Below are 23,635 nucleotides of genomic sequence, written 5' to 3'. Positions count from 1 at the left end.
GGAAAGGACCCTTATGGCAAGTTGTGGCGCAGTGGTTTTCAGGTGCTCGCCCGGCGGTCCAGACGTCAGAACTGCTGCCCATGGCAGAAGCAGCACCTTCAGGATGGACTTGAAGGTGGCGGTTGTTAATTTGTCTGGAATTCAGGTTTTCTTGCCTGAGGAAGTCTTTCACTAGACAAGGTGCAGGTCTGTGGACTGGCCCTCTGTTACCTGGTGTGGACCTCAGAGTCAGGCCCTTTCTAGAGGCAGGGTCCCCTTGGTGGCAGCAGTTTCTCTGCTGTCTGGGAGGGGCTTTGCCTGTGTGGTTACCTCCCAGTATCTTTTGATGTCTTGGGAGAAACGCAGGTTTTCTTTCAGGGAGAAGTTCCAGGAAACCAAACCAGCCAGGCAGAGGTGGTAGAACATTTTTTATTCTTGACTGTCTCCCCCCGAGGAAGCAACAATACAGAAGCTAAGTCGTCCCCTGCGAAGGGAAAAAGTAACAATCAGAGCTCAAAGCAGACACATCACACAGTGTGTGGGCCTCGACTATGCTGTGGACATCAGGCCATGGTCCTTGATCAGGAACCACAGACAGAATTCTTCTGGAGAGGTGGGCTCACTGCCTTTGTTTTGGTCCAGGGAACTGAACCCTGAGGCGTTCCTTCAGCATCTGCCCCTCCCTCCATCCTGGGAGTGGGAGCATCCCTGTCCTGCAGAGAGTCTGTGCCTGCTTCCTGTGGCTGCTGGGGCAGGGAGCTGGATAGCTGCTGGATGTGGCTCAGTGCCCTCACCTGGGACACCCTCTAGCAACACCGTACTATTTGGGCAACTCATTAAGCGGGGATCCTCTTCACCAGCACAGAGCTTAGAAGCAGGAAAGTTACAAGTGAAAGCAAGAGAAGGAGAGATTCTCAATGATGTATTGGCCCTTTTGGGGTTAACGGCAGGGGTGCCGGCACCAGCAGGAATGGATCCACAGGGGAGTCCACACTGGTTAGCAGAGCACCCAGCTGTGGAGCAGGCCCCTGGCCTTGAGTTACAGTTTCCCACCGGGCGGCCTCCAGGGAGGCTTGGAATGTCCTTTGTCTCGCCCCCTGGGTTTGAGGCGATCTTTTTCCAGCTGCCTACATTTGTGCTTTCTTAACCAGCACTGGGTGCCTGTGGTCCGGGCAGGACAAGCGGCTGCCCTGGTGACATTCTGACATGCTGCGGGCTCACTCACGTGCTGCAGCGCTTTGCGGGGCAGCTTCTCCGAGTGGGCGATCCACTCTTTCATAAGGTCCAGGACAATGGGGATGAGGCTGACGACACCGCCATAGTGGTTCCTGGCCTCGTCACAGCTGAGGTGGTTCACTACATCGTGAGGGTACCTGCAGGCCAGGAGAGGAGGGAGAATGGTGAGCCTTGCTGTGGGGACTGGCTGGCAGCTTCCAGGCCTGGTGCTAAGGCTGTGTCCCCACCAGGTCCAGCTCAGCAGGTCAAGGCCGGGAGCCCCAGGTGCTTCTGCTATGAAAGTCAGGAGCTGAGAACCACTGCCCTGTGGTGTCAGGAAAAACACGATGCCTGGGTGCCCTGCTGTGTCTAGTCCTGGTTTTAAATAGGTCTTCATTGATAGTCATCCCACGAAGGAAGTGTGCACAGCTACAGGGGAGAGCACCAGCTCAGTGTCCCCCTGGGGATCCTCCACAGCACACACCAAGGCCTCACCAAGGCCCAGAAGGGACTTACTTTGCTCTGAGGGTGCTCAGGTCATTGCTTTGGCTAACCAAGGTTTTGCATTTGTCAAGAATGTTGTTGGTGACTGGGGTGCCAGAGTGCATGGCCTCAAAGTGCTGGCAGAGCCTGTTCAGCTCTGAACAGATGTCCAGGAACATGAGCAGGATCCGCCGGTCTGTGGAGTTGTTACAGTAGTGTTCCATGTAGCTCTGCACCTGTAAAGGCCAGTCTGATGTGAGCTGAGGATGTGCTGGCCCCCACTGGAACAGCTACCTGGGTTCACTAGGAGAAACCAGTAACACTTAGGCACTCTGACATACAGACCACAACATACAGCTAACATCACTAGTGTCCCAGGCACCATGCAAAATGCTGTCTCTTCTCTAAACCCTACACACTGGGTAGGTCTTCTTAAAATTCTTATTTTATAGATTAACACACTGAATACTGGAGATTAAGAGGTGAAATCACCCGCTGGGGCACCAGTGGAAGTGGCTTAGCTGAATGTGTCTCCCAGCTTGTGAATGAATGAGGCTGGGAACAGGATGATCCATATGAGAAAAATGTTCCTACCACATCCCATATTCAAATAACAACTCTAGGAGTGGTAGGAGCTAAAATGCCAAAAATAAGACTTGAATGTATTTGAAGGCGCTAAGAATATTGATCCTTCGATCTACTTTCAACTTTTCCTTGCTGGCAGGGGGCTGGGGCCTCCCTGGGTGGGAGTCTTTCTCCAGTAACCTGATACCACCCAGTGGCTGCATCTGAGGCCAGGCCAGGGCAGGAGGCCTGAGCTCCTGTGGAGAGGAAATGGGTTGGGTCTAGGTCCCATTAACTTATCACTCATTCCATACACAACTCTCACCATGATCTGATGATGGGAAGGGTATCACTGCCTCCCCAAGTACCTGGAACTTTCTCAGGCTACAGAGCTTCCCTGTTGCTAAGGGATGTTTTCCTGAATGATCTGAAGTGGTTCCTCCCCAGCTTTGTCAGGGGAGAGACTCCTGTCCACAACTTCATGGACACCACTGCATGTGGTAGCCACAACAGAGCTGTCACTGGGCTGCCTGGGTGTGTGCCTGGCTCTGGGAGGGCAAGTGGGGCTGAGAGCCAGCACTAGAGATGGGGCATCAGAACCCAGGACAGGGTTTACAGGAGCCTCTGATGTGTCTAGGCGGGAAGGCCACTCCCACATGTCACGAAGCTCAGAGGCAGATGCCAAGGCAGTCGGGACTCCAGCTAGTCTTGGAGACTGAAAACCTGTCCAGCACCCTTAGAAAAAGCTCCAGGGGGATGACCTGCTGCTTGTGCATCAGCCAGTGCAGGGGCATGTCATCAGCTGGTGGGCTCAGAGTCAAAAGCTAGTGCGTCTGGCAAAGGTTGTGTGCTATTCCTTTTTTTCAAGATAAAAAAATTGGGGAAGTGGGAAATAGGTTTTACAAAAACCAGGGAAACAATGTTTTCTGTCAGCAAGGGCTGCCTGTTCTCTGTGGCTGCTTCTCCTGAGCTGTTCTGAGCCCGGTACCCATCCCCACCATCTTCACAAGCAGCTGGGCTTCAGCAAGCTTTCGTCCTCACAGTGGCCTCTTTTAGAGTCCAGGCCTGGCCTATGGGTGGGGTCCTAGCTGCACTGCGGCTCAGGCCCCTAACGTCATGGATGGCCTCCAAATCCTGCAGAGCAAACTTGGACAACAGCTAACCCTCAAGGAAGATTTTTGCAAAAGTGACTAGCAGTTTCTCAGTACCCTGCAATATGTGGTGACAAGGACCGTATCCATCTCGATCACCAGTAAAGCTCCACTGCTCAGCCCCCAGTGCTTACTGAGGGCCAAACTTGGGCCGGCAGTTTCCCATGATGGTTCCACTGAATATGCATAATATATGAGAAAACTGAGGCTTAGTGAGGTAAGTAACCTCACTGGCCCAAGGTCACAGAGGTAGCAGGTGGACTTTGACCTTGGCTGGATGAGTCTGGTAGGAGAGGAATGGGGGGAACTTATTCTATCAGTTAGGGTGTGAGTCCTAATCTAATTCAGGCACAAATGTGCTTCCCTTTCCTGGGCTCTTTCAGGTGTGGGGACTGGGCTGGGGAGGTGCCACCTGTTCGATGCTGGAGATGGGCCGGATCTTGTCATGTGCGTTCTCCCTGCAGTGCTCCAGAGCTGCGATGAAGGTGAACTGCTGCTGTTGGAACAGCTTGTACTTCTGCTCAATGCCACGGAGGGTCTCTTTGGCCTCATTCATGGTTGTCCTCTGTGCTCACTTACAGGATAGATCTACAGGGAGGAAGAGGGCCATGAGGCCCCAGGAGCCAGCCCCAGAGGGAGGGAGGGAGGGAAAGATTCCCAATCTGCTCAGCCTATCCCCACAGTCCTGGGGCACAGGGACTGTTTGTTTTATCCCTGCTTTACAGAGAAGGGAACCAGGGTCCTAGGAGACCACACAACTCACTCAGGATCTCCCAGGTTACCCATGACCATGCTAAACCTGACCCTTGTCCATGGACAGTGTCCCATGCAATGTGACTTCCTTCTCAGGACAGCTTCTCTCTTCCTTGGCTTCTGCAATTATGAGTGTCTACACACACACACACACACACACACACACACACACACACACACACACAGCCTCCAGGGCCTCCCTGTGGTGCCAACACAACCCGGGAATCAAGGGGTATGCCCACAGGAGGAAAAACCAGCAGAACACCAGTTAAGACCAAATGACTAAGACACCAGCCATTGTGCAGGTGGGAGAGCGGGCTAGCTGGGAAGGGTCCGTGCTGGGTTGTTCAGTGTAAGTTCCAAGTCCCCCTGCTCTGCTCTTGGGCAGGGGCCCTGGCCTTAGTCCACGTCATGTGCAGGCCAGGCCCTGATTAGGAACATTAACTGTACCCATGGTGCCACAGGCTGGCCCCGGTGGGACGTAGGTGGCCCAAGAGCTTCTAGAATCCCCTGTGAGCAGAAAGGGCAGAGGGTTCTGTACTCTCTGACTCCTCAATTTTTCTGAGCATGTGAAAAATGTTGCAGATTTATGGAATGTTAGAGCTGGAAAGGTCAGCAGGCCAACTCCCCTTCACTTCCAGGAGGCCCAGAGACACCCCAGGCTCTACACTACCTGATTAACCAACATCCTTACCCCTGCCACATCTGGCTGTGCCTCATGAGTGGGGATCAGAGGAGTTGGCTCCAAGGTAGGGACAAGGTGTCCCCAGTGGAAGGGGCAGGAACACAGCAAGGATGGGCAGGTCTCAGGTGGTAGAGTGAAGACAGGATGGATGTGGGAAGAATTCTTCCTTCCTGTCCCCCTCGGCACCCTGAGCAATGAGGAGAGCTTGAGTTGGGAGCACATCTCTGCTGCAAGAGGAGATGACAGCACAGACGGACCAGAAGATGTCTCCACAGATCATGGGCACGGTGAACCAGAGGATTTGAGAGGGGTAGCCCTTCAGTGGGATGAGCCAGCTGAGGGTCCTGAGAGTTGTGCCCTATAACCCTGAACAGACAGGTTCAGGAGAGTGCCAGCCAACAGCAGGACCGCCACTCCCCTGGCGGCTGGTGTGGGCCTGTCCAGGCCTAGGCGGCCTCCTTCCCCTCAAGCTCCCCATACTCAGCACAGTGTCTGACCTGGGGAAGGAAGGGCAGGGAGGCTGGGGCCCACTGCTGACTGAACACCTGCCATATCTTTGGCCCCCTTCCCAAGGGGCAGAGATGGCATACCTGGGCACACTGGGTTTCTGTGTGCTTCCCGTGCAGTTGGGTTCACCACAACTAGGACTAGGGTGAGGGAGGAGTCAACTGCCTCCTGCGAAACTTGAGGGGGAACCAAAAAAAATCAGTAATCAAGAGAAAAATATTTTTTAAAAAGTGAATATAAGGGCTGTGGCTGGGGCTGGGGCTGAGTGATAGAGCACTGTCTGGCATGTGTGAGTCACTGGGTTTGATCCCCAGCACCACATATAAATAAATAACAAGGTATAACAAATACAACAACCAAAAAAATTTTTAAAAAGTGAATACAAAACAAAAAAAATTAAAAATGAACACAAAATTCTACAAAGAACAAAATGACAGAATTTTAAGGAAAAACAGGATTGATAGTGCCGCGTCACACTAGAGCCTGTGGCAAAAGGAAAATTCAGTTAATAGTATCTGACTTTTACTTCAATTTTTGATATTCTAAATGGATTTTAACATTACTTTTGATTTTTAGAAAATACTGTTAAAAACGTTGATCATTGAGATTTTTTGGTGCCACCTTAAGTTTTATTTTTTTTAAGTTGTTGATGGACCTTTATTTTATTTATTTACATGTGGCTCTGAGAACCAAACCCAGTGCCTCACACATGCTGGGCAAGTGCTCTGCTATTGAGCCACAGCCCAGCCGCCCCTTAAGTGCTGTGCCATGGCAAGTGCTTACTTGCCCCACCCTAATCCAGTCTGGAGTTTGCAAGTGACTCAGAGGGAAGACCTAGAAAAGTCACAGTGATGCAGAAATGGGTTTTCAGGGGAGAGAGTGCACCCAGTCAGGCTGGCCTCTGCCCACAGTGCTGTGGTCAGAGTGGTTAAAACGGCCCTGGCTCCACCCCTGTGGCTGACCTCAGGCAAGCTACCCCTCCGTGTCCTAACATGCCACAGGGAGAGAGCAGCATTAGCTGTCCAGTCTTGGGATGAACACCAGATGAGGTGACAGGTATAAGGTGTAGACCCTGGGCCTGCAATAAGATAATACCATCATTGCAGCCACTAGAACTATTGGGATCAAAACTCTGCATGCGATGGCAGGGGATTGCCACAACTGTGTGCACCTGGAAGGAAGCAGGGGCTGCTGAGGTAGGAGAGGTGGAGAGGTGGGACTGTGGGCTGGGTTGAGGGGTGGAGAATGCAGGAAGACTGAGCAGTTGCAGAAGAGGGCAGCAGACAGGCCCTGTCCTGGGGTCAGGCTGGGTGTTCAGAAGAACCACTGGAGGCTTCTAAGCCAAGGGGGTAAAAACATGGCAGGCATTTGCTCACTAGGTCTTCACTTTGCCAGATGCTGTCCAGGTACAGAGATCTATGACACTGGCCAAAGTGGACAGGCCCCCTGCCCTGGAAGAAGCTACCTGCTAAAGAGTGGGAGATCAATCAGGGCATAGGTGATGACATGAAACTGCTTGGTGGGCATGTGGGAGAATCAGGTCGTACAGTCTCTGCAGGAGGGACTGTGGGTGGATGTGGTGCAGGGCAAAGGACAGGTATGCTCCAGCCCTAGATCCTGGCTCACCCTGTCCTCATGAGAACAGTTGGTCAGGGCTCTAAGTAAATAAGCCCTGGGCATGCTTTACCTTGAGTTATCCCCTCAGCCTAGAAATGAGAGGCCATGTTATTTCACAAGCTGAAACGGAACAACTGGAAATGGGCAAGTCTGGACTCCTCCTGAAGCCTGCCTTTCTAGTCTGGGCTTTTGGCTCCCTCCCTGCTGTTCCTTAGAGACAAACTTGCTACAAATCAGACTGGCTGGGGGTGGGGACAGGTCAGATTGCCAGACCCCTTCTAGGGTTCAACCACTAGCTAGACCCTGGGCCTCACGCCCACTCCCACTAGACTTCCCCTATTACCCACCTCAAAGCAATAGGGACTAGGATTTAGGGGGCTGAGTCCAGTTCCCTGCCATCCTCTTGGGGATTCCTGAGACTGCCAAGTTCTCCAAGGATACAGCAATACCTTGACTGGTGGCCCCAAGAGCCCCTGAGAGCAAAACTGACTTGGTTCTTGATCCTAGCAACTTGTGACATGCACACCAGGAATGTCAACGAGAGAAGCTGTAATAAGCTATCCAAAGTGATCATCCCTTGAACAAGAGCTCTGCAGCCAAATTAGTGTAGATGAAAGGTACAGGGTGCAGGCACTTCTGGATCTAGGGAAGAAGGGAGGAAAAAAATGATTACCTGATAGGTTTTAGGCTTTAATTGATTTGTATTTTCCCAGGCTGCTAAAGAAGATTAAATCATGGTATGAAAAACGCCTAGGGCTTAAAATAAATGAGGAGAAAGGTACATCATTTCAGAAATGTCCAAGAAGCAAACTGAACTTCTCTGCCACAAATTGCAGGCTTGGTTGTTGTGTTCTTTGTTCGGGAGAGATAGCTTCCTTTTCTTCCCCAGCTGTCTTTGGGTTTGACAAGCCCACCAAGATGTGTGCACTTTGAGAAAGCAGTTTTTGGGGAAAAAAGGCAGCACCGCTGGTTTTACTTTGGAGGATGTCTGTGGGCTGGAGTCAGGATGCCTACTTCCAGTTCCGAATCTCCCTCTGCTTTGACCAGTGACCCTGGGAAAGATTTTCCCCCTTTCTGAGCCTCAGTTTATGCATCTGTAAAACGAGGGACTCGTCAGTCTGATCCTCCAATTACTTACCTGTAAAATGGGAACGACAGCGCCTATTTCACATGGCTGTCGCAAAGATACTACTACTACTAGCCACAGCGGCCTCCGTGCTTGGCGTGCTCACTGACTGCAAGTCTCAGTCCGGAGGCTTCACTAACCCCCTCCGGCACCAGGGAGGGAAGGGAGGCCCAGAGCAGGCAGCTGGCCAGCCGGAGCCCCCGGCCCGCCGCGCCGCGTCCCGCCCGTCCCCTTGGCCCCTTTACCCTTGCTTGTGCTGGACCGGCACAGAGCGCAGGCTGGCGTGACTCCGTGGGCGTCTGGGCCCCGGAGGGCGGGGAGGCCCTGCTTAGGACTCGGGAGGCGGGAGTGGGCGGGGTGGGCGCCGGCGGGGGCGGGCCGCGGCGCGATTGTGACCGCGGGGCCGCGCCCGGGTCACGTGGCCGCCGGACCGCGCTGCGGTAGGGAGTCTGCTGGTGTCGCGGGCCGACGCGCGGGCGCCCTCCCGCCCGGGACGCCTGCGCCACGCTGCAGACTGGGAGGCGGAGGCCGGGAGCGGGGGGCGGCAGCGGGGCGCCTGGGCTGTCGTCGGGCCACCTGAGGCCCCGCGAGGGGCGTGGGGGGGCGCGGCGCGCTCTGATGACGCAACCGGCGGCGCCCTGGCTGCCAGTTGCTAGGCAGCGCGCGCCGCGCGACATGGACGCTACCTCGGCCCCGCATCTCATTCCCCCGGAAATGCCCCAGTACGGGGAGGAGAAGCACGTCTTCGAGCTGATGCAGGTGACCGGAGCCGCGCCGCGGACGCCCGCTGCGGGGCTCCGAGGTCCGCGGGCCCCGCAGCGTCCCCGCCGCCCGCGCCCTCGGGCGCAGCCTCGGGCCCGCACGCCGCAGAGCCGGCCCGGCTGCGCCCGCCTCCTGCAGCCGAGCCCCCCGCGGAGCCTGCGCGTTGGGCGGCGCTGGGGCCACCCAGGAGGGCTTTCCGCTGCCTCTTTCCAGTCCTTCCCGGCTTGGATGTTTCCGCCAGAGTTTTGACCATTTCATTTAGTATTTTTAATTTTAGAATAATTTCTGACTCGGAAAGTCACAAAAATAATATGGATGTCAGGTGCCAGTGGCACACACCTCTGTAATCCCTGCTTCTTGGAAGGCTGAGGCAGGAGTATCAGAAGTTCCAGGCCAGCGTGAGCAACTGAGACCTTGCTCAAAGTAACCTTTTCAAAAGGGCTGGAGGTGTAGCTCACAGACATTATCACTCCTGGGTTCAATCCCACAAACAGTGTGGAATTCTGGTCTAGCCTCGCCCAGGTTCTCCCAGTGACGACATGGAACACAGCAGGAGTACCTTGTCAAAATCTGAAAACTGATGTGGGGCATCATACTACAGGCTTGGTTTGGATATGTGTATGTGTGTGTGTGTGTGTGTGTATCTGAAATTTGAGAGATGTATAGATTCACATAACTACCACGTCCCCCTGTTTTAACCAAATCAATTCTTGAAATCAACCTACTTTTAAAAGTTAACTCGTTTTGCCTCATTTTAAGCAAAATCCTTGAAATTATAGATTTGATGTATATATTTTTTTCTTATACACATTGAATATGCAACCACATCATCATGAGAGAACTGTCTAAAATCCTCTCAGTGCAGCCAGTGACAGGCAAACATGGATTTAGTCCACCTGTTCCATTGAAAAGGTGGAGGAGCTGAGGCTCAGAGGAGGGAAGGGACTTGCTGGTGAGACCTGGAGTGGGGCTGAACCAGGACTTGTGTCACACGTTGGTGTTCCTTTTACTGCTTCACCCCTCCTCTGCCTTCAGGACGGAAGCCCCTTCCTCCTCCTCCACCAGCTTCACTCATTTCAGCCAGCAGTTCATTTCTGTGCCATTTGTTCAAAAGCCCTGGCAGCTGCTTGCCCTTAACATGTTTGTTCAAATGGATTAAATGGCCAGAGTTTCTGAGAACTATTTCCACACTTGGGTGATAACTATTCTGCCCCCTCTGGAAGGACCCAGGTAGTAGCAACCCAGGTGGTTAACTGTCCCCAACAAACAAATGTGCTGGGCACCTACTGGGGATCCACACAGACAGATCAACAGAACCCATGGCCTGCTGGGGGGATGATCAGGCAGGCAGGGTCAAGGTGAGGCCAGGGCAGGTGTGCCGGAGCATGGGACAGATGTGGGTTACCTCGTGCATATGATCAGAAAGGTATGTTCCCATTGAAACCCGAGGACCCAGTAGAAGATGTCTAGGACAAGAATGAGGAAGAAGCCTTCCAGGCTAGGAAATAGCTCTGCTAAGACTCTGGAGAGGCCGACAGTGAGGTGCCTGAGGAGAACTGGGAGGAGGCTTGATGGGAAGTACAAAGGGAACCAGGGGAGAAGGCCCTGGGACAGCCTGCTCTTAGGGTGCTGTCCCTCCAGGTGCCCCCCCACAACACCTTCCCCCCCTCATGCCTCTGCTCATGGGGACTCCAGCAGATGCCAGATGGGGCAGGGGCTAGGTCCCAGTTTGAAGGCCTGTTTGGCAGGGTGCAATGGAGAAAGAAGGCCCATGTCTGGCAGCTGTGGCAGCCAGGGCCCCTGGGGGTACTAAGTGCTTCTGTCTGCCCTGTGCCCACAGACCATGCTGGAGCAGCTCCTGATCTACCAACCTGAGGACCCCATCTCCTTCTTGATCAAGCACTTACAGCGCGACAATGATAATGGTGAGCACTCAGTGTGCAGGCCCCTGCTCCTCCAGAGCCCCTGCCTGACCCTGGCCATAAGAGGAGCCAATCTGTCCTACTTGTGTTTGAAAGGAATTGGAGCAGGGTGAGGAGGAGCTTTGACAACTTGAGGTGGTTAATTGAAAAATGCCTTCATTTCTTTTGGAACGCAACTAATAAAAATTCTCTTGCCAAGTTATTAAAATGCAAACCTCAGAATGGCCCACGGAATCAATTATTAATGCCTCCGCCTGCCCTAGCTGATGTCGCCTGTTGGGTTTAAGCTCTCTGATCAGTCCTCTTGTCAGGTGTGTTTGGTTTCTGGTCTACCTAGACAGGCGAGCACTGGGCTTTTCAGACGGTCTCATTATCAGTGCCAGCTAATGAGTTCCAGAGCTCCCCAAGCCTTGGCCAGGTGCAGGTCAGCCAGACCCCAGGACAGAGTACAGAACCAGGAGGAGGGGCAAGGGAGGCCCTGGAGCAAGCAGACCCGTCACTCCAAGGTGCCTTGGGCCGATTTGCCAGGTGGAGGATTGAGCTGTCAGGGAAAACCAGCGTATTGGAGCTTTGATAACTCACCAGAGCATGGCTGCTTTGAGGAGTCAGTGCTGGTGTGGCTGAAAGGGACAAGGCCTAAGGTGCCTGAGGTGAGTCTCAGACAGCCTCAGGTGAGGAGCAGCACAGGTTATTGGAGGGGGAAGGGGGCTCATGTCTGCAGTGACCCATGGTCTCAGGCTGGGCTGTGGCACATCAGAGGAACGTGCTTCTTAGACCCCCTGCCATTGCGTAGATCTCTGCCCTGGGTTCAAAGAAAGCCCCACAGTGCCCTTTTCTGAGTTTGCAGGTGGGCACAGGTGGCTGAGCATTGGCTCACCCAGCTGGGGTTGATGAGCGCCCATATGCCCAGGTGGAGGCAGAGCCATGATGGGGGCCGCCCACCAGTCTTCCCGGCAACCTCACTGCCAACTGGCCAGACCTGGCTCACTGTGCCCTACAGCGACTCTCCTGGGAGGCCTGTTCCCTGAGGGTTGTCATGTGGGGCGAGAGGCTCCTCCGAAGCCTCAAAGCAGCCTTGCTTCATTTTCAGAGGGAAAGTTTCTGCCTTCCTCTTCCCAGTCCTGAGGCAGAGCTGGAGCTGCACGGCTGGACCTGCACGGCTGAGCTCCACCTGTTACTCTAGGGCCGCTGGCAGTGGCAAAGGAGGCAGAGGGACAGTGAATTCAAGAGGCAGACCAAGGTGGGAGTAAAAGCAAAGTGAAACTCAAAGGGGAAGGGAAGCAGTGGCCAGGCTGAGGCAAGAGAGGGCCCAAGCGCAGCCCAGGAGGCAGGGAGCCTCCACAGCCCTACCCACCCGAGAAGGTCACTGTCTCCAGAGTAGGAAGTGACAGTGGGGTCCTTGCCCAGGCTTGGTGCCAGTCTCCCTCTCTGCAAGCGGGGCCATGAAGCCTGGCCTATTCCTTGGTGGCCAGTGATGGCTGAGGGGATGACAAGCCCACTTGCCCCTGTGGGGGACAGGGGCTTGGCAATTGTGATGTTCAGCTTTTTGTTGGTGAAGAGCTTAATGAGATTTTTGTAAATTAAAAGCTGTGCTTGGTGACAAAGGCCTGGGGTTGTGCTGGCACTTCCTACCTATCTTGCCAGGCGCCCGCAGGCCCTGCTCTGTGTGCTGAAGCCACTGACCTCCAGGCTTCACTGGGCTCTGGCCTAGGAGCTTGAGAGTCTGACCCGGAGGCCATCTTCTCCTCACGTTCCCACCTTGCTGCTCTGCCTGGGGATTTGTTTTGGTGTCACACTGACCAGAGCATCAGGATTTTGAAGTCACAATATCATTCTGGTTTGGATGCAGCTGGTGTTGGCTGGAGAACCACCTCCTCTCTTTAGGACGGCCCCCTTGTCACCCCGTCATTGCAGGGCTTGTGCCTTTCCAAAGGCTGCCCTCCACGGAGCTGCTCCTTCCTCCTGTTTGCCTTCGCTCTCAGGCAGGGAGAAGAGTCCAGACCCGCTCCTTAGCTCCCAGCCACGGGTGCCTTCCGTCCGCCCTCAAAGCTTTCCAGCCCAAGGGCTCCCAGGTGTGGTCACTGGGTCCTGGTAGTTTTGTTTTGGGGGTTAGCTTGTTCCTTCAGCCTTGCACCCCACCCCCAGGCCTTGGACTGGCAGCTTTTGTGGATATGGGGACATTCTGTCCACAGGCTTCCCTCCCCTTGCTCTGGCCCCTCACAGGTGAAGCACAGCCTATGTCAACCTGTCTAGTTCAAATTATTGAAAAACAAAAGGTAAATTCAATTATATAGGATCAAAAGATGCTACCCCTAACCTATCAAAAGTAAAAAATGCCAATTTTTAAATTTTCATTTTTTGTTTTCAATTATGTGGGGAAATTACCATAAATTAAAAATATTCTGGAGCCTTCATAGAATAGTTTACCACACTGTTCTAGGGAGGGTGGGGCACAAATTGCTTTTGTGGCTTTTCTAGGAGTTGCCTAGAGCCAGTTCAAGCCAATCTTATTGTGTTCTAGAAGACTGCTGAGGCTCGGTGAGGTCATGTGACACCCAACAAATATTTCCAGTGTCCTGGGTAGTTAAGGGATTGGCATATCTCCTTCCAGCCACACGGTGGCCTGAGTTAACTGGAGCCAGGCCCTCAACCCTCTGCAAGGTCAACTTGAACACAGGCAACACTGGCCACGGCTGGGGGAGCGGAGCGCAGCTCTGGACTCACTCTGCCCGAGAGCCAGCGTGCAGGAGGGTGGGGAGGGAGCCACAGCAGGGCTGGCAGCCCCTTCTCCACGAGCAGAGCAGATTTAGTACAAAGTGAGCATTTACAGTGGCCCTGGGCAATATTAGAGCCGGCGCTGGTGAAGGTAATGGTGTGTTTCGTCTCCTATCAAACGTTTGTCCAGGAAAGCTGTGTATTAAGCTCAATACCTAAGGGGTTCCTGTGAATTTTAAATCATGCTCCTAGTTAAACCTCAAAAGGCTCTGTGGATGGAAAGGTTCTTTGATTTCCTTTGAAGTGGTTGGAGGAAGTTGATTACTCTTGGCAGTCAAGCAGCCTTTTATGACACTGTTTATAAATAATTACTTATGAGCAGGCTGGAGCTTCAAGGTGTTAGATTTTAAGAACTGAAATTAATCACATAAATGAGTGTGAGAAATTAGGTGGGGGAAAGGCCGCGGACGTTCCCCTGTTAAAGCATTTTTATAGATGTGTACAATTTGGGAGCCACTTACAGAAACCCGGAGGGGGGTCCCCTGGTGTCATGGGCCCAGGAACTTTGCCAGAACAAATGCAGCACGTGGGAGTCGGACTGGTCCAGAATGCCCTTGGTGCCGTGCACTGCCCTTCCTCTCAGGCGCCACCAGCCCTGAGCCCAGCTGGGTCTGGCCAGTGTTCTGGGGCACAGCAGAGCCTGTGCTGGGAGCCCCTTTAGGGCACCGGGCACACTCTGTGGCCCCAGGGCCAAGCCAGCACCCTCCTGGCCTGAGCAAGGCTTCACTTCATGGCATGAGGCCTCCTGCCTTTGTCCACCTCCCAAAGCCACCTCATTTCTAACCAGACCCTCAAGTGTGTTCCCCACTGCCGAGGCTTTCTCACCCACGGTGAGGGCCCTGCAAGGGCCAGAGAGAGAATGGGCCCCCGAGTCCCTGTCCTGGCCCCACCCCAGATGCTGGAAGGCCTTCTGGGCTTCTGTGATGGCCGAGGCCTGGGCCTGTGGCCTCAGTTGCCCTGGTCACATGAGCCTCTCCCTGGTGTCTCCACCAGGCCTGGTTCCTGGGCAGCAGTGGCAGAGTGGAGCCTGTGGCTCGCCTACCCACGTCAGAGTGTCATGGGCACAAGCTGCAGTGTGTGGTGCCTGGCCCAGCCATGCTCGTACCCCTGATCGCTTGGTGGCCTTACTTGGCGGGCAGCCCCGGGCCTGCTCCCAGCCTGTGCGGGACTCTCCCAGCCACATTGGTCTTTTCTGCTTGACTCACATCTGGCTCCTCAGCTTGTTCCAAGGATGCAGGTTGGAGAGGGAGCTCTCTGTCAGATGGCAGTAATGGTGGTGACAAGGGTGGTGGATACTTGGTGATCACAGCCAGCCAGCCAAGGGGCCCCCCATGGGTGCTGCAGTGGGAGTGGCAAAAGAGATGAGCCTTGGTACCTGCCCGCAGGGCCGTGGTGTTTCTGCTGTGAGATGAAGCTCTCCAAGGTGGAGGTGGCCCTGCACACCACGTGGTCGAGAGCCCCAACAGGAGACCCAGGAGGAGAGGAGGAGACAGCAGGAGTAAGGAGGACATTCCTGATAGGGCAGCGATAAGTGACAAGACAGGACTATGAAGGGACATCTAGAGGAAGAACGAGAAAGGCCCAGAGGCCCCAACTCAAGGAGGGACTGATTCTTTGCCCCAGCTAGATGAGGCTCTGGATGGCAGGGCCACCCTTCTGGAGGACCTGCCTCCGAGGATCCAGGGGCACAAAAGGCACAGAGGGACTTTTGGCCAGAAGCCTATTGGCAGCAGTCTGGGCAGGAAGTGCTCCAACCCAACCTGACTTGGAAAGAAGAGTGTCTGCGGTGGTTTGCTGAGTACTCCTGGCACCCAGTACTCCTGGGCAAGGGCCAGGCTGGAGGAGGTACTCGGCTGCCCTGTGCCTGCCTCCCATGCCCCTCGTTCACACTGCCACCAGCAGGAAGGGCTATGGGCTTTGAGAAGCAGTCACCTCTATTCCAACATCAGGGCCTGGCAGGCAGCCTTATAAACAGAGTCGTAGAGAACCTCAGAGGGTTACAGCAGTTTGTTAGGGACCCGTAAAATCCAGGTGGCAGCAGAAAGCTGTGAGCTGGGGAGAGAGCACTTCCCTTGCTGGAGACCAGAGACCAGAGGCTGCAGGTCAGCCCCGTGCCCAGCTGACTGGCCACCTGGAGCCATCCAGCCTGCTCTTCTCAGCAGCCTCCAGCCAGCGTGAAGAGTGCTCTGGAGCTTGTGCCGGGGGTCAGTGAATCGCCTTGAACTTGCCACCTTTTCCCTGAAAATGAAAGTGCTGTGTGAATTTGGGCAAAACTCTGTTTAAAGCCAGGCAGCTGGCAGGGCATGGTAGTGCTGACCATTAAATTGCTGTCCAAGAGGACAGTACCTGGCCCCTTCACTGTCTGTCCCCAAAGTAGGTCAAACACATCCCTCTGCATGGTTGAGGTTCCTTCCGCTGGCCTGGCAGGACTGGGCTCTCCGGGCAGACAGTGACCTGTGCCCACACAAGCAGGGCCTGATAAGACGACTCTTTTCCCACAAGTGGGGGGAGGCCACGTAACCAAGATGGCGCTCAGCAAGAGGCCACTGCAGGTTTGTCTGTCCAGACACAGCGTGCTGTTTCCGCATCTTGACCCCACGCACGTGCCTGCTGCTCCCCCCAATGGTGGTCTTCATGCATGCTCTTCAGCACATGCTCCCTGTGTGGAAACCGCTTCGGGAGTCCTGCGGGGCCAAGAACATTCCAGAGGCAGGGCTGTGGTGACACATGAGCTGCCAGTGTCTTCCATTTGCATAGAAATGCTCATATTTGAAACAAAGACTTTCCCGTCTCAGGTTTTATAAATCTGGCCCAGGCGTCCCAGGCTTTTTTCCATTATTTTCCTCTATAAAATGGCGGGAATACAATTTGCTAAGTAAAAAGGCATAAATATAAAAAGAGCTTCGAAGGTCGATTTACATAAAATACGACTTTGAGAGAGTGTCCCTGAGACAAAGTCCCTGTTTAAAATGCTTTATGGTGTTTGAAATCCCAATTGTTCTTGATATTTATTAGTTTGGCAAACAAGTTGCTGTGTCCACGTCCCCATGGAGATAGAAAAATAAACCATCTCAGTGATCACTTACCTTTCTAAACACAGAGAATATGTTCTATGGTGCGAGCGTCTCCGAGCCACCGGGTTACAAATGGCCGTGTCACTGGCAGAAATGAAATCTGGGGAGGAGGGAGATAAATACACCCAGCACACCGTGGGCATGGGAGGCTGCTTGTCTTCCTGAGCGGTGACATCCAGGTCTTTTTATTCCACAGTGCCGAAGATTGTGATATTAGGTCCGCCCGCCTCGGGGAAAACAACTATCGTAAGTGTATCATATTAAATGTTGGGGCGCCGTGATCACTCATTTGTGCTCCAGCAGGAAGGAGCCCAGACCTCAGTGAGCTAGCAGCAGAGCAGGGCCGTTCCTCTTCTTTGCCTCTCTTCCTTCTTGTTTCCTTGTTACCAAGCCTATGTGTGATCCTGGTAGAAAACCTAGAAAAACCCCAAATACCCTCCCCCTTCACCCAGAGACAAGAGACTTCAACACTGGGGATGCACCTTCTGGAGTCTTGTCATGCCTACATGAATGGGATCTTTTTATTTTAAAAATATTGTTAGTTGTAGGGGGACACAATAACTTTATTTTATTTATTTATCTTTATGTGGTGCTGAGGATGGAACCCAGGGCCTCCTATATGTGAGGCAAGTGCTCCACCATTGAGCCAGCACCCCAGCTCCTTGAGTGCTACCTTTGCACACCCTTAACTGGAGCCTAGGAGACATCTCAAGAAGTTAGAGTGTTTGGTCTTAAGATTCAGCCTTAAAATTTTGATTATGAAATATTTTGAATAATCAGAAAAGCACAAAACTAGATTATAGTTATTCATGTGCCCGACTCCCAGATCTCACCCATGCTTCTCATTTTGCTCTTTTCTTTGGTCTTTCTCCATTTTAAGGAGACTGCTTTGAAGATGCAGGAAACAGCTCAGCCCTCCTCACTCCTCTGTGACTCCTCCCCCCAGGCAAAGGCTGACCAGGAGCTGCTATGGGGATTGAACTCAGGAGCACTCGACCCCTGAGCCACATCCCAGCCCTATTTTGTATTTTATGTAGAGACAGGATCTCACTGAGTTGCTTAGTGCCTCACAGTTGCTGAGGCTGGCTTTGAACTCGTGATCCTCCTGCCTCAGCCTCCCAAGCTGTTAGGATTATACAGGCATACACCGTTACACCTGGCTCCTTTTTTTAAGTGCCACCAACATGTCAAAATTTGAGTCTTTCTGCCTTCTAAAATCTTGTTGGCGGACAGCAATGATCCTTCCCCAGTGACCAAGTCACTGCTCTGCACACTCCTTGTGGACTAGAATCGTGGGGCAGCCTGTTCCCAATTAACTGACATCTTTATTCCTAAAAGGAACCGAGCTGGCTCTTTACACAGAGCACCCTGCATCTGCTGTGCCTTTGGAGTTGTGTAGCTGATGCTTCTGTCCACCTGTCAACTTCCCTCTGTCTGTCTCGGACTCCTCAGCATGGGGCTGCCAGCTGCACTCCTGTCCACAGCCAGCTCCCCAGAACCCAGCCTCTCTCGCTGTTTTGCTTTAGAAACGGGGGGCTTCCAGGCCCATGGGTCGTCAGCATTACCAGGGTGCTTTGAAAAATGCCAGTTCCTGGGCTTCTCTACAGATCGACCTCATCAGAATCGCCCAGGACAGGGCTCAGAAAACCAGTTGGAAAGGCTCCCTTGGCAGATTGTGACACAGGGACCTTGAATGGCGGTCTGCGTTAGACATGGCACCTATTTACTGAGCTGGGTGGTCAAGGAGGGTCTAGATGCTCAGGGGAGGGTCTCCCTTTGGGAAAGGGCTTTTGTTCTGCTACCGTCAGGGCCATCTTTGCCTTGCTCAGGCTCCTCTCTGATCACTAGGAGGGACTTGCCGGTCAGAGCAGCCTGGAGCACAGAGACCTTCCTTTGTCAGGTCCCTGCAAGGTTGAGGTCATCGAGTTTGTCCCCTGAAGAAGCAGGTTCTAGAAGCTGGAAGCTGGTATTGAAGCTCACACCTCAGGGTGAACTCACCACGCTCTCCCTGAGCCTGTGTGGGGACGCAGACTCGGTGTTTCCAGCGTAAGGCCCAGACAGGGCTCTTCCCACTGCTGACCCTGATGCGTCCTGTAGCAGGAGGAGCAGGGAGAGTTAAGGCCACACGGCCCAGGTGCTGAAATGGCCACCAGCTGAGAACATTTCACTGCCTTGTTAGGCCGTAAACGTGTCCCCTCTGGTAGACTGCACAGGGCAGTCATCAATGAACTAAAGTCGGTTCACTGATGCCCCAAGTTTAAGAAAGAAATGAATAATGAGTGTGGCTTGTGACCGTATTTCTGTCTCCACCTTTCCTGGCCTAACCCTTCCTTGAATTAAAAACCTGTGGTCCACAGAGCTTGGAGAGGCAGGCCCAGGGCGGGAGGCCCAGGGCAGGGAGATTCCCCACCTCCTGAGGGCCTGGGGCTGGCGGAGCAGGTGCCGACAGGCAGAAATCAGGCTGGGAGGGACTTTGCAGGTTGGCCTTCCCGTGGGGTCTCCCTCCAGCCACAAATACTGACGCCTCCCCCGCAGCCTTTTCGGTCCTCCATAGAGGGGCCTGGGCACGGCGTGGCGTGACTCTTGATGCCCTCGCTGGGCTCCCCTTCCCTCAGGCAATGTGGCTCTGCAAACACCTGAACAGCAATCTCCTCACCAGCGACAACTTGATAGAAAGAAAATCTTCCTCTGTGGCTGAGGAAGCCAGGAAGCATTACCAGAAATTCAAGGTAGGACTGGCCTGGCTGGGGGGCTGGGCAGGTGACAGCCTCCCAGCACCGCGACCCCCCGCCCCTCTGCCTGCCTGGGAGGCTCCACTTCCTTTGGGTTGACGGGGTGGGCGGGAGGCTGGGGTGAAGTGAGACCCCACCGAGCTGTGCTGAGGAACGGGGGGGCGTATGCCTGCCGGGGAGGGGCGTTTGGAGTGAGGAGGGGCCGGGCTGGCTCCTTTGCTGCTTAGTGGTCTGCATCCTGCAAATGGTGGACCTGGTGGCCTACACAGGGTCACCCAGGGCTGAGCTTGGCTGTGGGTTGAAAGGGTGTCAGCACCTCCAGCTGATGGAAAGCCCCAGAGCTGGACCCGAGGGGCATTTCCCCTGGCACATGTCCACCCTCAGGGCCGGGCAGCTCCCATCTAGTCTGTCCCTTTCACGGCCACTGTGGGCACATGCACGAGGACTAGATGTGCTGTTTCCAAGCACCACCCCACCAGCCTCATGTTTGCGGACATCTTTTCAAGGGAACCTCAGGGAGGAGAAGTTGTTTCTCTTTAATTCAAACAGAAACTCAGTCTGTCTGAGCATGAGGCCCTGCCGTCTGGCCGCTTCTCCCCGAGACTCTTCTCCTGTTTGTGAGGGGGCACGGTGAGGAGGGAGAGCAGCCTGGGGTTTCAGGGCGCTCAGTGTGGGCAGGGCTCTCCAGGCCTTCCCTTGGCCTCCTGGTCTGCCTACAGACTTAGGCCACTACTGGACCCCTCGGCCCTTCCATGGCTTAAAATGGAACTCAGGAGCACTTGACCAGCCACGTGCTGCGGGCCAGCCAGACCCAGCCAGCTGTGACCTCACACCTGAGACAGAAGCACATGTGATGGTCGACGGCACTTTCAAGCCAAACTTGCAAACTTCAGTCAGGCGCCACGCTAAAGGACACTTGTGTCCACAGTGTCCTTCAGGTTGAGTAGCAGATGAAGACGGTTGCCAGGAATCTGACGGAAGTGGAGAGTTGAGGGCACCATGGGGTGGGGCTCTGGGTCCACCTTCCCTGGGTCCGACAGGTTCCTCCTGCCTTGTGGTCAGTTCAGCTCTGTCCAGGCCTGACCCCCAGCAGGAGAGACCTCTCGTCTCCCTGTGTCTGTCTTCATCCAATGGCAAATCCCTACCACGAGTACCTGTGGCCACTGATCCCGAAGAACTTGGAAGTGGTTTCCAGGCCTCGGGGACCACCAGTGAGTGCAGGACAGCTCTCCTGACCAGTCCCTGGCTGCAGGTGGCAGGAATGCACCCAGGCTGCTCAGAGCAGAAGGTGGACCTGAAAGGGGACGCTGACTCCTGGGACATGGCTCAGCAGCCAGGGATCACACTGGGCTTCCCTCAGCCTCTTTGGGGCGCGTCCTCTCTCACCCCGTTCTCTGCAGTCCCTCCTCCTCCTGCCTCTCCTGCCCGCTCTTACCGCTCGTGACCACCCCTCTGTCCCAGGTCCTGTGTCTTCTGGTCACACTGCCCCCAGGGGCAGTGCTGAGGCCCCATTCTCAGGAGAGGACTCTGCCGGAGCCGGCTGGTCAGTGTGCTGGGCGCAGTCGGCTGTGGCAGGTGGGGGAGAGGGCTCCGGGAGGCCCTGACACAGGACGCCACGTGGCCCAGGTGGGGGAGGCTGTCCTTGGAGATGAGGGTGGTGCAGGCAGATCCGGGCTCGGGTGGCCTGGGACAGCAGCTTGATGGGAGGACAGGAAGACCTCACTCAGGGAGGTCGGTCACCTGCAGTGAGTCACTGTCCCCCAAGTGCCCCCACAGTCTGGGGGACAGACCTGTGGTCACAGCTTGGGGAACACCTACTCTGGGGGTAGGAGTAGGGTTTGGGAACGGGCCCCCCAGTGCCTGCTTTCCGTGTTGGGGAGGCTGCTCATCTCTAGGCTCAAGACTCCTGATTAGGTTCAAGAATTCAGCCAGGAGGAGGAAGTTCAGGGAATTCCTCCCGGGCTTCGTTACGCTAATTACCAGCCCATTTCAGACCTCATCCAGTGCTTCCTGGGATGTCTTGTTGGGGGGAAGATGAAAGCCAAGGTCGTGGCCCGTCAGGCGGCAGCCTGAGCCGCCCCCTTGCTGCGGAGGGAGGGCCGCCCATCAAAGTCCCCTTCAAACTGGCTGCTGACTTGAGTCTTTTAAGGCTCAGCTCCAGTTGCCAAGCCCCCTCTTCCCTGTGTCCTGGCTCTGCCTCCTGGTGAGCTCTCTCACGGCTGGTGCTAACCCAGACATGGCCCCTGGACTGCTGCCTCCCTGCCCTCTCAGTGCTGGGAAGATGAACTCCTCCCGCCCCCCACAGAGGCCGGCCTCCCTGGAGGCCAGCAGCGCAACACTAAGCACAAGCCAGGGCCCGAGTGCCCGCAGGCCTTCTCTCCGCCAGTCAGTCGGTGGCAGCTGGTTGGCTAATACATCTAGACTAATGCTGGACCACCTACTAAGCGCTAGGCCCCGGCTGGGGGGAGGAGGGTACAGGCTTCGAGGCAGGGTACCCTGGGGCCATGTGCCATGTGCCAAGCAAAACCTTCGCCCTGCCTCTGTGCACACACGGCTCAGTCCTCCCAAGAGTGCTGAGCAGCTCCAGGAAACAGGCCATCTGCTCGTGCTGCGGTGTCCTGTGCTGCCCTCCTGCTGCTGGCCCCCATCTCCAGCTGGCCTGCCCCTCCCTCGTGGAGGCCAAGCCGAGGTGGGCCCTGGTTCCCCTCTCCCATCCTCCCTCCCCCCAGGCACTGGGCACTGGAGAGAGTCAGGCCTGGTGGAGGCTGGGGTGGAGGAGGGTGGCAGCAGGTGACCTGAGGACAGCTCTGTGCTCCCAGGAGCCACGCCTCTCCCCATCCGGTGGGCCCCCGCGGTGCCGCTCGCGTCTTCCTTCAAAAGACCTCTTCTGTCCCCTCGTCTTCTCACCCCTGTCCCTGAGATCTCCCAGATTCTAGGGACAGGTCCTGCCAGCCCCTGATCTGGCAGCTCGCGGCAGCGCGGACTTTGCAGTGAGGGGTCTCTGAGGAAGTCTCCGAGGTCCCCTGGGAGCTCAGGCTCCTCCCCAAAGGAGCCTGGCAGGAGCGGGGACAGAGACCGGCACCTCAGCTCGCCCACGTCACCCCTGAGCAAAGGCCACGCCCCGTGGTGACCCAGGGACAGGGCTGGTGTTAGGCGACAGTGTGAAGAAGCGGGTCCAGGAACAGCCAGTGGCCGTGGGGCAGCGCTCACCCGGGAGCCCCAGAGCCAGCGCTGTGGCGGGAGCCCAGAGGCCAGGGCACTCCTGTGACCAGGAGTGGCTTCACCAGGCTCTGTCCACTTGTCCCTCCTTCTTCCCTGAAAGCCCGGCTCTGGGGTTGGGGGAGCCACAGAGTCAGGAAGGAGGAGCCCGACTCTGAAGAGCCCGTGGCAGGCTTCAGGGAGAGCCCAAAGCCGCTGCTGACGCGACACATCAAAGCTGGCCCGGAGACAGCAGAGTGGCAGGACGCGGGGGCCTGGACGCCTTGCTCAAAGCTGCGGCCTGTCCCCCGCGGTGCAGCCTGCAGGGGTGCCGCGCCCGCCCCATCTGCCGCCTTTCAACCCCGTCCTCCGTGGCACCCTCCTGCGCCCTGACTGGCGTCCCGCGTCCCTGTCCCCGTGTTGGAACGGGCCTCCTGAGCGGGTGCTGTCAGGAGGAAGACAGCCCCAGGATGGAACCTGCTCTCCTGGGGCGGGGGGGGGGAGCCCTGCGGCCCCCAGTCTTGGGGGGCTTCCCTGGACACCAGCAGAAGACCCCTCTTTGTCCCTCGACCCTCCCTGGGCCTGCGCCTTTCTCCAGGTGCCGTCCCACCACTGCCTCCTGTCTCTCGAAGGCCTGTGGGGAGAGCAGGGCCTAGTGCCCCACGGCAGAGCAGACCGCAGGCCGGGCGTGGACCTCCCACCCGGGTGTGGGGGCCGGGGCTGAAATGTCTTGGGACCCAGGTCTCGGGGGAGGGTGCAGCAGGGCCTGCTGCAGGCTGTCCCTGCTCCGCCCCCCTCCCCACCCATGTCAGTCCCCTGCCTCTGCTTTCAGGTGGTCTTCTCTGTCCGCTTCATAGAGACCTGGTGGCCCCCGACTTTCAGGCGAACACATTGCAGACCCTATTCCCAGGCGAGGTGCTCCCTCCCTCGTGCTCTTGTTGTCTGCTCTTCTTCTTTTTTCCCAACTCCACACCCTGGAGAAGCTGCTCGGGGGCTGCCTGGTTTCTCTCTTTTTCTTCACTCCCTCACAGCCCTCATGCTTGCAGAGTGGCTGCTCCGGCTCCAACTCTTACACTCTCTTCTGATCTGATG

The 23,635-nt window shown here is 55.5% G+C and overlaps 2 protein-coding genes across 13 annotated transcripts in view; one reads left to right on the top strand and one right to left on the bottom strand.

Moving 5' to 3' along the window:
• Positions 1–394: 394 nt before the first annotated feature.
• Positions 395–8,471, bottom strand: Spaca9 (sperm acrosome associated 9). 7 transcript variants are annotated; one of them, XM_005321109.5, is made up of 5 exons: positions 8,326–8,469; positions 3,805–3,980; positions 1,711–1,913; positions 1,205–1,352; positions 395–463 (listed from the first exon to the last, which is right to left on the bottom strand). In XM_005321109.5, the coding sequence occupies exons 2-5, from the start codon at positions 3,946–3,948 to the stop codon at positions 452–454; spliced, it is 507 nt and encodes a 168-aa protein (XP_005321166.1). In that variant the 5' UTR covers positions 3,949–3,980; positions 8,326–8,469; the 3' UTR covers positions 395–451. The 7 variants fall into 7 exon arrangements, with proteins under 7 accessions (XP_005321166.1, XP_040142473.1, XP_013212101.1 ...); XM_040286539.2 differs by adding an exon at positions 7,302–7,596 and having other exon boundaries at positions 395–1,352; positions 8,326–8,461; XM_013356647.4 differs by adding an exon at positions 7,404–7,596 and having other exon boundaries at positions 395–1,352; positions 8,326–8,461.
• Positions 8,472–8,499: 28 nt separating this feature from the next.
• Positions 8,500–23,635, top strand: part of Ak8 (adenylate kinase 8) — a 109,815-nt gene continuing 94,679 nt past the window's right edge. For 2 of the 6 annotated variants that reach the window (XM_078048526.1, XM_078048525.1), the window contains exons 1-4: positions 8,502–8,839; positions 10,683–10,767; positions 16,810–16,859; positions 19,229–19,342. In XM_078048526.1, coding sequence (XP_077904652.1) covers positions 8,699–8,839; positions 10,683–10,767; positions 16,810–16,859; positions 19,229–19,342 — 390 coding nt within the window. In that variant the 5' untranslated portion in view covers positions 8,502–8,698. Of the gene's footprint in view, positions 8,840–10,682; positions 10,768–11,915; positions 12,005–13,443; positions 13,631–16,809; positions 16,860–19,228; positions 19,343–23,635 lie in introns of those variants that run through there. The other 4 variants (XM_078048527.1, XM_078048528.1, XM_040286535.2 and 1 more) reach the window with 4 other exon arrangements.

This window comes from Ictidomys tridecemlineatus, chromosome 4 (genome assembly GCF_052094955.1).
Source record: "Ictidomys tridecemlineatus isolate mIctTri1 chromosome 4, mIctTri1.hap1, whole genome shotgun sequence".
Taxonomy (NCBI): Eukaryota; Metazoa; Chordata; class Mammalia; order Rodentia; family Sciuridae; genus Ictidomys; species Ictidomys tridecemlineatus.
This window is presented reverse-complemented; position numbering and strand designations above follow the sequence as displayed.

What these genes read in the sequence shown, in the direction of transcription:
- Spaca9 (XM_013356645.4), bottom strand. Translation starts at nt 3,948, where the DNA reads ATGAATGAGGCCAAAGAGACCCTCCGTGGCATTGAGCAGAAGTACAAG. An exon ending in CCATCTCCAGCATCGAACAG is followed by an intron (nt 1,914 to 3,804) that starts GTGGCACCTCCC and finishes TGGCCTTTACAG; the next exon opens with GTGCAGAGCTACATGGAACA. An exon ending in CTGAGCACCCTCAGAGCAAA is followed by an intron (nt 1,353 to 1,710) that starts GTAAGTCCCTTC and finishes CCTGGCCTGCAG; the next exon opens with GTACCCTCACGATGTAGTGA.